Here is a 13,015-nt window from a genome sequence, read left to right as displayed (position 1 = left end):
AGTTCCGTCAATTTTGTTGAATTAATAAAACAGTTTTAATTGGATTTTGAACAAATGTGCAATTGATTGTTACTGTTTCGAATTTTATTGTCGTTGTCTTCCATAGTGGGTCACGCAAGCTGCTATTCTGAATAATGCTTTTTATGGGGTGGGGTAGGGGACATTGGGGAAGACATCTGAAAACTGCCCTGTATCGGGAAGTTTTTACTGTTTGACATTTTATTATGTTTTTATATATGCTGGAAGCTGCCCAGAGTGGCTGGGGAAACCCAGTCAGATGGACGGGGTATAAATAACAAAATTATTATTAACCAAGGGGTGCCCCCCCAAAAAAAAGCTTGGGAACCACTAACATAGAGGTTCCCCATATCCTTGCTTTTAACAGAAGGAGTAGATTAGGATGTTAGATGTTTCTTTATTGTTCTGTGTTTAATTATTTTTTTACAGCTTTTACTGAGTTGCGATTTCAAGTGATGTCTTCTTCAGTTCTGGATTATCATTAGAATAAGATACTGTATACAGACAGCCTCTTTTATTTGTGGGCAACCTCAGGTGGAATATATTTTCCATGATATGTTGACTTGTCCCTTATATGCAGGTCCAGCGAGGCACTTTCTAAAATCCCTGTTTGTATAAGAAAGCGGATTCTCCCTGACAGAAAGTTTGCATGGGCCGTTGAGTGACAACAATGCCTTCCTGACCCATAAATTGGCCCCTTTTGCTGTGGCGGCAAAAAATATTAGGGAGGAGGCATCGGTTAAAATTGACATAAATTGTAAGGGGCGGTTCGGAGGCCTAACCTGAAACTCAGTTTGTGTAGCTGTGACCGTATCCCTGCTATAGGTTATCTTCCAATATATGGTCTCTGCTTTTATTTGCAAGTGCTTGAGTTATATTTCGAACCGATCGTGTGGGTTTGTCATGGCCTAGGGCTAGTACAATAAATTTATTTTAAAAATAATAAAGCTTTTCACAGGGTAGGGTAGTGAGGACTGGGGATGACTTTATAGAATGAAAGGGGCAGGCAAAAAAGTTTGGGAACCACTGATTCAGAGCTTCCTTATCACTGCTTTTAACAGAAGGAGCTGATTAGGTTGGTAGATGTTTCTTAATTGTTCTGTGATTAGTTATCCCCTCACCTGCCAATCTGGCTGCGGCTAATGAGAATTGTAGTCCAAGAACATCTGGCAGGTGCCAGTTTTGTGGAAGGCTGGCTGATTCTTTGAATATGCAATTCAAGCTGATTTCATTACATGCTGAATGCCGCCTCGGGAAAACTCTGTGTTTTCGGAAGGCGGCTAAGAAATGTGTTATGTCAAGGGTGGAGAGTGCTTTTTCAGCCTGAGGGCCACAGTTCCTTCTGAGCAAGCTTCCAGGGGCCATATGTCAGTGGTGGGCGGGGCCAGATCGAAAAGTGGGTGGAGCCACAAGCGACCATTTTGTTTTGGTACAGCAGACTAGTTTCTGCACACACTCAGAACTTCCTTCCCCACTCTGCATCCTTCCAAGCAACCAAAATGCATTATCAGGGTTCCAGCACATATTCCAGCCAGCCGAAAGTAGCCCACAGGGCGGGCAAGGGCCAGAAAGAGAGACGAAGAGGGCTGCATCAGGTGTTGGCCAGCCTGACATTCTCCATACCTGTATGAAACGAACCATTGTTCTTCCCACGCAGAACACACGTACGCACAGAATACATCTTTAAAAGTGGCAACTTCCTCCAGGGCCACCAGGCGATGGTGCCCTGGGGGTTCCACTCACCTGAGCGTTTTGCGGATCATGTCCTCGTCGGTGATCCCGTAGTACGTCAGGGTTTCGTTCCAAGTCGGATTCAAGGTGTTCCGCAATGTTTTGGTCCGCAGCTTATTCGCCTGCAGGAAACGAGAGGAGATAACAAAGGGTGTGAATATGCCTTGTGCTGGATTGTTAGAAAAATGCGATACAAAGACTTGCGAACTACCCAGCCTAAAATGAACTTATAATGTCTGGTTTCAATAGATTTTTCAAATGCTTAACTCAGTCTGTTAGATAAGTTCATGAAGATACCAACAAAAGGTAAATTTGGTAATATTCACAATACCGAGAGGTGCTAGTAGAGTTGTAGATAGATGTTAATAAAGTTGTAGACAATGAAGTCATTCAGAAATTTGAGGACCAGTACCTTGCTTTATTTTTAAAGGAAGAGCTGTGGCTGCGTGGCAGGGCAGACTTCAGGAAGGCAGACAAACTAAAGTCCTTGCAGGACTCAGGAGCCAGCTAAGGGCAATTCCACCAAGTCTCAGGGAAGAGAGAGACTATAAGTGATGAGAATATATTGCAGTTGGCAGGCCTTTAAAATACCCTTAGTTCTTGGCATAATGATTTCTCACTACCATAAAGAGAAATGGCTGCCTTGGCAAATTTGGTCCATTTTTAAAATAAAAAAATAAAAATGCAAGCTTTTATTGAGACATGATTGAGAAGCCGCGAAGGATTGTTTCTTAATGAGGCTGATGTTTTATTGCTTTCCCCCTTTACTTGATTAAATATTGCCAGTCTGTGTTCTATGCAAGGTTTATAGAGATTAGGGATGTTGAGCGATGGCGCTGGAAAGGGAAACAGGAAATGTTGGACAGTTCCATCAGAGATGGAGATAGGAGCGGAAATCCTTGCAATTCACAAGTGTGTTTGTGGTCAGGAGTGGAAATTATAGAAGGAAACAGGAGTGATATTCACTTTTAAAAGTCTGTGAATGTTACCTAAATAATTACGTTATTTTCTGTGTTGTTGTTGACACTTCCCTCCCACTGAAATGCAGACGGTAGGCTGCACTGAGCTCATTGGAGGAAAAGTAGGGTAGAAATGTGAATCACAATTAAAATGGACTAAAACGAAGCATATGCTTCATTGACTGGCGCTACAATTCTACGCACAACTGCAACAGATGGAAGCTGGGGCTGAATCTATTCAACTGCCCCTGTGCACATACCTCCTTGGCTTCTATGAGCTGCAGAAATGTCTCCCCAGCCCTGATGTAACTACAACAATCCCCGCCAACAGCTCATTTACTTAAAACAGAAATGAAAAGTCCTTTGGTAGCTGGTAACCTTCCTCATCCACCAGGAAGTCTCCCTTTGCCATCAAAGCACAACCCGAGGGGAGAAGCGGTCATTGATTCTGAGTCAAGTCGCATTTTCAATCTCTCCCTCTCCCCTGTACCTCATCCGTCTTCTTCTTCCCCTTTCAGGCCCTGAATCCTGACAGATAGCTCCCAACAGAATTTATTTAATTCCGATCCTTCCGCCCTGAGACAGGTCAGCTTCCATCAAGAGTGGAGATGAATGCATCATTTTGCAAGGAGGGGCAAGCGGTAGGGGAACCGGCCCACGGGTCCCTCCTCCAGGTAGGGCTTCCCCATTAATTTGCCGCATCAGGAGGACAACCGGACAGAGATCCAATTTCCACTCTAATTGGATGTAAAGCGAGACAGTTCATTCTCCCCGACCGGGCCACTTTTCAAGGTAACGAGCTCTGATGAAATCGATGTATAAGAACTTGTCCACTGAACATTTTTCGGCAGCGGCTTACATTTATCATCTTTACTTGGAGAGGGCTGCATTAGTGAGGAAACTGGGGGGCATTTAGCATGTCAAGTTAATAGCAGGAGCAATAAAAGATGCCGCTCTTGTTACAAGGAAGGATAGCTTCCTCTGTCAAGGAGCTTCCTAAAGTCACGGGCGACATGTGGTTCAAGGCTACAGTCGGGACGGATGAAGATCTGCACATATTTTCAAGTACATTTCTCCCTATATAAATAGAAATGTAACGTGTCATCAGGCTCTGCAGTTCACACGGCCACCAGTAGGTGGCCATGTCAGCTACAGCATGAGGAATGGCAGGCAGTCCCAGGTAATCCTCTTTTAAAACCATCCAAGTTAAGAACCTAAGCACATGAAGAAGAGCTTGTTGGATCAGTCCAATGGCTCATCTCGTCCAGAACCCTCTTCTCACAATGGCCAACTTACTGCCTGTGGGAAACCTGCAATCAGGGTTGAAGAAGAAGATTACTCTTCCCTCCTGTGGTGTCCAGCAACGGGCATTCAGGAGCATTGCTGCCGCCAACTATGCAGGCAGAGCATAGCTGTTGTTGTTTAGTCGTTTAGTTGTGTCCGACTCTTCGTGACCCCCTGGACCAGAGCACGCCAGGCACTCCTGTCTTCCACTGCCTCCTGCAGTTTGGTCAAGCTCATGCTGGTAGCTTCGAGAACACTGTCCCACCATCTCGTCCTCTGTCGTCCCCTTCTCCTTGTGCCCTCCATCTTTCCCAACATCAGGGTCTTTTCCAGGGAGTCTTCTCTTCTCATGAGGTGGCCAAAGTATTGGAGCCTCAGCTTCAGGATCTGTCCTTCCAGTGAGCACTCAGGGCTGATTTGCTTCAGAATGGAGAGGTTTGATCTTCTTGCAGTCCATGGGACTCTCAAGAGTCTCCTCCAGCACCAGAATTCAAAAGCATCCATTCTTCAGCCTTCTTTATGGTCCAGCTCTCACTTCTATACATCACTACTGGGAAAACCATAGCTTTAACTATACGGACCTTTGTTGGCAAGGTGATGTCTCTGCTTTTTAAGATGATGTCTAGGTTTGTCAATAGCTACTGGACTCTAACTCCCATCATCCATGCATGGATGATGGGAATTGGAGTCCTACAACATCTGGAGAGCATCTGGTGGAAGAAAGGCTGGGTTGGGTTGGGATCTTTTAATCAGGGGTGGGGAACCTCTGGCCTTCCAGATGTTTCTGGATAGGAACTCTCAGCATCCCTGACCAACGCTGGCTGCTGGGAATTAGAGTCCAGCAACATCTGGAGGGAGCTAAATTGGCGACTCCCGTCGTACGCAGACTGTCTCCCCACCCCCACCCCGCTGCCCTGCTTCCCCCTTCACTCCACCAGGGTTATTTATAGTTTTTCATTCCTCTCCATGCCTCGACCTTGACAGCGCCCTCCCCCAAACGTAATTCCACAATCATTTATCAATTAGCTTGCAAAGCACTGGGGCTCCCTGGCTTCTTCGCAATGTGACCTGAAAAATCCGCCACGTTTTCTAAGAATCGAGGGAGGTGGGAAGAGATTAGCATCTCAGGCACACAAACACACGCATATCCCATCTGCTTGGAAGCCCCTGAAAATCAATACTTGTCTGTTTAGCTTTCGGACCACCGTTCCACAGAGGAGACCCAGAGAAATTGGTGGGCACAACTTAACTTGGGTCTAGTAATCCCGGCGGGCGTGTGGTGTGTGGGTCTACTCAGATTAGAATGCAGTTGGATATACCGGTAATTATTAGTATGAACAACAACCATTTCATTGATGAATCACTTCCTATGAAGCACTTCCTATGAAATATAGTAAAACTATTGTTTTAATTGGGACGCGGGTGGAGCTGTGGGTTAAACCACAGAGCCTAGGACTTGCAGATCAGAAGGTTGGCGGTTCGAATCCCCGTGACGGGGTGAGGACCCGTTGCTCGGTCCCTGCTCCTGCCAACCTAGCAGTTCGAAAGCACGTCAAAGTGCAAGTAGATAAATAGGTACCGCTCTGGCGGGAAGGTAAACGGCATTTCCATGCGCTGCTCTGGTTCGCCAGAAGTGGCTTTGTCATGCTGGCCACATGACCTGGAAGCTGTACGCCGGCTCCCTCGGCCAATAAAGTGAGATGAGCGCCGCAACCCCAGAGTCGGCCACGACTGGACCTAATGGTCAGGGGTCCCTTTACCTTTACCTTTATTGTTTTCATAGTTATTGGACCCTAGTTAAGACTGCAGGCCAGAGAGAGCCTCACAACTTTCCAGTGGCTTGCGGCGCCTTTCCAGCCACTCCTAGAGAGACCTGCTCCATTGGGGGGGGGCTCCTCACTCCCCCAGTGTGTTCCTGCAAAAAGCGACCCCACTCCCAAAACTTCATGTACATTTGGAAAACTAAGAAGGTGTCGAGAGCACCACAAATATACCCATTTTCCAGAAGAAAAGGTGGAGGTTCTTGGAACACCCCCCATCCCCAAATTAAGAGGCAAAATGCCTTGTACATTCACAGATAGAACCACCACCACCCCAAAAAAAAACCCCACACGCACCAGGCAGTCCTTCCCAAAAGCAGGTAAGCCCCCTCAACTTCCCCATCTTATTTTATTTTAATTAAAAATTGAGTGGGCACCGGGGGGGGGTGTTTGTGAGATGAGAATGCTGCAATGCCCACAGAGGCCACATCGGAGATGCCCCCCACCCCAGATAAAAAGGGGGCCGTGCCCTACTTTGCTGGCTCCAGGAAGCAGGTGTAGTTTCACGTATGGGTCCGAGAGTCCATTGTGATCCATGGGCTTCAGTCCCTTTAAAAAGATACAGAGAGAGAAGGGAGAGAGAACGTCAGGTTATAAAGGGGGAATTCCTGCAAATAAATAAAAAATAATAAACACGCTTCCCCTCACTTTGGTTTCTTGCCACTCTGCTGCTCCTAGACAACAATCCCGGAATAACACAACGGGTGGCCAAATTTTGTGCAGCGTCTATTAAAATACGACATCCAGTGATTAGCACCCAGGATTAGTATAACACATTGACACTCCTAGGCCAGAAGGGTTTCCTTTCAGACAGATAAATGTCCACCCAGAACTGCTCTTTCATGTATATGTGGTTTTTTTAATATAAATTATTTTATTCTGCCTTGAGCTTTTACATTTTGTAATGGGTGCTTTGTTTCGATACTGGTCATCGACTGCAATAAAACGACTTAACTTGGCATGTACCAAGCCAGACCATTAGTCTATCCAATGTCTACACTGACTGGCAGTGACTCTTCAGGGTGTAAAGGTAAAGGTAAAGGTACCCCTGCCCGAACGGGCCAGTCTTGACAGACTGTGGGGTTTGTGCGCCCATCTCACATTTATTGGCCGGGGGGCCAGCGCTGTCCGGGGACACTTCCGGGTCACGTGGCCAGCGTGACATCGCTGCTCTGGCGAGCCAGAGCCGCACACGGAACGCCGTTTACCTTCCCGCTGGTAAGCGGTACCTATTTATCTACTTGCCCCCGGGGGTGCTTTCGAACTGCTAGGTGGGCAGGCGCTGGGACCGAACAGCGGGAGCGCACCCCGCCGCGGGGATTCGAACCGCCGACCTTTCGATCGGCAAGCCCTAGGCGTTGAGGCTTTAGCCCACAGCGCCACCCGCGTCCCTCTTCAGGGTGTAGGTAGGCAAATTAAGGCCCGGGGGCCGGATCCGGCCCAATCGCCTTCTCAATCCGGCCCGCAGACAGTCCGGGAATCAGCGTATTTTTACATGAGTAGAATGTGTCCTTTTATTTAAAATGCATCTCTGGATTATTTGTGGGGCCTGCCTGGTGTTTTTACAGGAGTAGAATATGTGCTTTTATTTAAAATGCATCTCTGGGTTACAGTCATACCTCAGGTTAAATGTGCTTCAGGTTGAGCGTTTTCAAGTTACGCTCCGCGGCGACCCGGAAGTAACGGAGTGCATTACTTCCGGGTTTCGGTGCTCGCGCATGCGCAAACACTCAGAATGACATCACGCGCATGCGCGGAAGCGGCAAAACGCGACCCACGCATGCGCAGATGCGCAGTCGCGTCTTACGTTCTACGCAGGATGCGAACGGTGCTCTGGAACGGATCCCGTTCACGTCCAGAGGTACCACTGTATTTTGGGGGCATAGGAATTCGTTCATATTTTTTTCCCAAAATATCGTCCGGCCCCCCACAAGGTCTGAGGGACAGTGGACCGGCCTCCTGCTGAAAAAGTTTGCTCCAGGGTGTCTGGCGATGGGCAGTCCAAGCCCCGCCTGGAGAAATCAAGAGCTTAAACCTGGGACCGTCTGCACGCAAAGCAGACGCTCTACTCGCGAGTCGCTTCCTTCCAAGTCAGGCCAAGGTTACCGAGAGCTGCAGAAGGATGAGCAAAGCAGCCACATTTCAAAGAAGCCTGGAAAGGGCATCCTGGGTTCTCCCAGTTGTGGATGGAAACCTGCGATCCATCACTGTTCTCCAAAGCCACGATTCTGGGTAGAATCCAATAAACCACCTAGATAATTAATTACAGCCTTGCTGTTGTTCTGGCAGCTAATTCTAGGTTCCTTCCAACTCACAATTAATTCTCAGCTTAAGTAACTGAGCGGTTTCTCGAGGTACCAAATTACGGGGCTCTGGCATTTTTGATAATTGCTTATGTGCAAACATGCTCCTTTTGTTGCCACACGACTGCAGGATCCTGTGAAGGGGCGGGTGTACCTGATTAAGCAGAGGCAGCGGAATAACAAAAGCCAGGGGTGTTGCGTTGGATTCAAGGGGTGGAAGAGGAATCACAGAATCACAGCATTGCAGAGATGGAAGGCAACCTGGGGGTCATCTAGTCCAACCCCTTGAAATGCAGGAATCTCAACTAAAGCATCCATGGCAGAGGGCTGTCTAACTTCACAGGACCTTCTCGGTAGTGGCACCCACCCTGTGGAACGCCCTCCCACCAGATGTCAAAGAGAAAAATAACTACCAAACTTTTAGAAGACATCTGAAGGCAGCCCTGTTTAGGGAAGCGTTTAATGTTTAATAGGTTATTGTATTTTAGTTTTTTGTTGGAAGCTGCCCAGAGTGGCTGGGGGGACCCAGCCAGATGGGCAGGGTATAAAGAAATTGTTGTTGTTGTTGTTGTTGTTGTTGTTATTATTATTATTATTATTAAAATGATATTTATTAATGTTTCACAGACAATAAAAACCAATTCCAACATTTAAACTACAAAAACAAAACAAGTAAAAAATACACAATAAAGAAACAGTTGATAGAAGAAAGAAAAGAAAAATAAAGAATAAAGACAAAGAAAAACACCAAAGTTCAATGCTAAAAACAAAAAGTAAATTAATATTTTAAAATCTTATATTTTCTTCACTAGTTTCTTGACCTCCTCACACCTCCCATTTTGTATTCCAATTCAAATATTAAATTCAGCAAATCCTTACCCTCTTAACATTTATCCTTACTCCATATATTAACCTATTATTATAAATATGCATTTCCAATTATCAATCCCTATTTACATTTTCTTAAGCATCTCTTTACCAGTACCACTTATATTATTATTATTATTATTATTATTATTATTATTATTATTATTCTGCTTAAAAGCTTCCAAGGAAGGAGAGTCTTATCACCTCCTGAGGGAATCCATTCCACCCTGTCAGAAAGTTCTTCCTGATGTTCAGTCAGGATCTCCTTTCTTGTTGTTTGAATCCATTAGTTCAAGTCCAACCCTCCAGAGCAGGAGAAAACAAGCTTGCTCCATCTTCTTTGTGGCTTAGGGTCCTCATATCTACAGGACTGCCTCTCCTGGTCTGCCCCGCAGAGGACCTTAAGGTCCATGAATAACCATAGCTTAGAGGTCCCGGGCCCTAAGGAAGTCAGACTATCCTCCACCAGGGCCAAGGCCTTTGCAGTGATGGCTCCGACCTGGTGGAATGCTCTGTCCCATGAGACTGGGGCCCTTCAGGATTTAACCTCCTTCCGTCGGGCCTGTAAGACAGAGCTATTCCGCCTGGCCTTTAATTCGAATTCAGCCTGATCTTTTATTTCCCTTCTCTTCCCTCCCCCTCCCCTTTTATGAAGATCACCTGCTCTGAGACCCCACAGCTAATTCTCCCCTGGCCTCCTCGCTGGCCCAAATAGGACCAATTCAGCCAGCTAGCCCTGGGGATTATCTAATGCTTATTTCCCCTAAATTGAATTTTATTGTTATTCATGTTTTTATACTGTATTTTATGCTGCTTTTATAATTAAGTGTTTTAAATTTGTTGTTAGCCGCCCTGAGCCCTGTTTTTGAACCGGGAAGGGCGGGGTATAAATACAATTTTATTTTATTATTATTCCATGTGGCAGCTCTCTAGATATTTGAAGATGGCTCTCATATCTCCTCCTTTCCAGGCTAAACATAACCAGCTTCCTCAACCGTTCCTCATCAGGCTTGGCTTCCAGACCCTTGATCATCCTGGTTTCCCTCTTCTGCACATTTTCCAGCTTGTCGATATCCTTCTTAAACTGTCCTTTCGCCAATATCCCTCCATGAAAGGGTAGATAAGAATTGGCGGTGGTGAGGTCGAGATGTCTAGAAGCTTCCTCAAAAAAACAGAGTATGTGCAGTGCCTACACCATGGGGTTGGATCCGGCCCAATTGCCTTCTCAATCCGGTCTGCAGACAGTCCGGGAATCAGCCTGTTTTTCACATGAGTAGAATGTGTCCTTTTATTTAAAATGCATCTCCGGGTTATTTCTGGGGGATAGGAATTTGTTCTCCCCCCCCCACCTACAAAATCTAGTCTGCCCCCCCCCCCCCGGGATGGTGGACCGGCCCCCTGCTGATAAAGTTTGCTGACCCCTGGCCTACACAATGGTGACTGAAGGAAGGGGAAGTACTTTGGAAGAGAGCATGGCTGGACGGAACGGAGCAGTAAAGAGGAGCTCTGCACGCTGCAACACTTTGTTGCAGTCTCATTTGCCAATGGATATCCGCCATTACGGCAGGTGAACCTGTGGCCCGAAGGCCTGAATTCATTCAGTCCTCTGGCCTAATTGCATGTGGCTGGGAAGGAGGGGAGGAGAAAGAAGAGGTGGCAGCTTGAGAACGAGAGAGAGAAAAGAGAGTGGCCAAGAAAGAGACTTGAATGGGCGCCCTCGGCCATTTTCCCCTCTGAGCTGCCCTAACAGATGATCACAAGGAAATATGGCCCATGATAGGGCAAGAACATGGGCTCCATAATCACTGCAGATGGTGACAGCAGCCACGAAATTAAAAGACGCCTGCTTCTTGGGACAAAAGCAATGACAAACCTAGACAGCATCTTAAAAAGCAGAGACATCACCTTGCCAACAAAGGTCGGTATAGTAAAAGCTATGGTTTTCCCAGTAGTGATGTATGGAAGTGAGAGCTGGACCATAAAGAAGGCTGATCGCTGAAGAATTGATGCTTTTGAATTCTGGTGCTGGAGGAGACTCTTGAGAGTCCCATGGACTGCAAGAAGAGCAAACTTCTCCATTCTGAAGGAAATCGGCCCTGAGTGCTCACTGGAAGGACAGATCCTGAAGCTGAGGCTCCAATACTTTGGCCACCTCGTGAGAAGAGTAGACTCCCTGGAAAAGACCCTGATGTTGGGAAAGATGGAGGGCCCAAGGAGAAGGGGACGACAGAGGACGAGATGGTTGGACAGTGTTCTCGAAGCTACCAAACTGCGGGAGGCAGTGGAAGACAGGAGTGCCTGGAGTGCTCTGGTCCGGGGGGTCACCAAGAGTCGGACACGACTAAACGACTAAACAACAACAGGGCAAGAAGGCATCCCCTCCCATTCTTTTGGCCTTTTGACTCTCTGAAAATGGTTGGCTATGTCAGAAAAAAAATTCTCATTCTCTCTCTCTCTTTTCCTAGGCTTCACTAGCTCAGCAGAGCTTTTTGCTTGATTGCACAACCTGAGAGTCTGCAATGTGATTGTGTGTGTGTGTGTGTGTGTGTGTGTGTGTGTGTAGATGCTCATAAAAGCCGCCTCTTTCTCCCTCCCAGAAAACAACCGTGAAATAGACCCTGCGTAGCAATTTGATTTTGCTGCAATTGAATTACCTTCTAAGGAAGCCATAACGGGCCTTTCTGAAATGACGTGGGAGGGGTAAATGGATTGACGGTGTTGTTTCTTTGTGTGTGTGTGTGTGTGTGTGCATGTGTGTCCCCCTGATGTCATTTCTGGCCACCTGACGGAGCCATTGAGAGGCCCCCTACTTTAATTATAGCATGAAAGAGGCGAAGGCTGCACCAGCACTATGCATTCAGAAACAGAATGTGCCACTTTAAAAAACACCCCCTGCTCCAGCTCCCCCCCCCCAATAATCCTGGGAACTGTAGTTTGTCAAGGGGTTCTGAGAGTCATTGGGAGACTTCACTGGGGTAAAGTGTGTGTTAATTGGTGGCTGTGTGGAGCAGTTATTAGAGTGCTGGACTGAGACCTGGGTTCAAATCCTTCACTCAGCCATGAAGCTCACTGGCTGATCTTGGGCCAGTTACTGCCTCTCTCAGCCTCGCCTACCGGAGAGGGTTGTTGTGGAGATAAAATGGGGAGGGGGGGAACTATGCACACCATCTTGAACTTCTTGGAGGGAAAAAGCAGGCTGTTAATGTAAGAAATTATCTATATCTACATCTATATCTCTATCCATATCTATATAATATAAATAATGAAAGCAGATTATATTAGGGGAAATTGCTTTGCAAAAAAGAAGAAGCACCTATTAGTAGAAATTTGCCCTAAAATGCAAATTCCCAATGAAATTTGTTATGTACTCAGTTGAATAGGATCCAAAATGCAGCAGTCTGATTGGTCCTAGAACAATGCAGCAGTATGATTGGTCTGCAGGCACCACCCAATCCAGCTCCAGATGGAAGTGACTCCACAACCTGATTGGCCTAGAGGAGAATTCTGGAATTAGCCAATCACGTGCAGCCCATTGTGTAAATAATGTATATAATGCAGATACTTTGGGGAAACTTTCATTCCTCCTCACCACTATGAGCTGAATAAAGAGCATGAAATACACTCTCGACTCTGAGTATATTTCAAAATTCACCCTAAAATTCACCCCTATTCTAGTCCTCACGAAAATGCATTAGCATTTTAGGGCATGTTTCTGCTAATAGGTGCATCTTTTTGCAAGCCATTTCCCCCAAAGTATAATGGATTTATATGTAGCAACTTTCAGAGCAGCCCCATTGAAATGAATGGGCATGAGTAACTTGGCTCCGTTCACTCAAATGGGCCTAACTCTGAACAGAATTTGGTTTGACACAAGCCAAGGTATAACATTTATGATATGGAAAGTCACAGGGGGCTTTACGGGGCATAAGCCGATCGGAAACAAAGCAGTCTGTCCATCCCAAACTTTTGCAGGCTGGGATAGTATTGGAAGTGAGACTGTGTCTAACTGCCCTGATAACATTGTGATCACAAA

General features: G+C 46.4%; 1 protein-coding gene across 1 annotated transcript in view; it reads right to left on the bottom strand.

Annotated features, from left to right (window-relative positions):
* DOC2B (double C2 domain beta) overlaps positions 1 to 13,015 on the bottom strand; it is a 131,026-nt gene that overhangs the window by 67,913 nt on the left and 50,098 nt on the right. Inside the window, exons 3-4 of the mRNA XM_082201891.1 lie at positions 6,287 to 6,361; positions 1,762 to 1,871 (exon numbers count right to left, since the gene is read on the bottom strand). Coding sequence (XP_082058017.1) covers positions 1,762 to 1,871; positions 6,287 to 6,361 — 185 coding nt within the window. The remainder of the gene's footprint in view (positions 1 to 1,761; positions 1,872 to 6,286; positions 6,362 to 13,015) is intronic.

The sequence above is a fragment of the Podarcis vaucheri genome (assembly GCF_965113315.1).
Source record: "Podarcis vaucheri genome assembly, chromosome: 15".
Taxonomy (NCBI): Eukaryota; Metazoa; Chordata; class Lepidosauria; order Squamata; family Lacertidae; genus Podarcis; species Podarcis vaucheri.
Note: the sequence above shows the minus strand (reverse complement) of the source record. Positions and strands in the feature narration are given on the sequence as shown.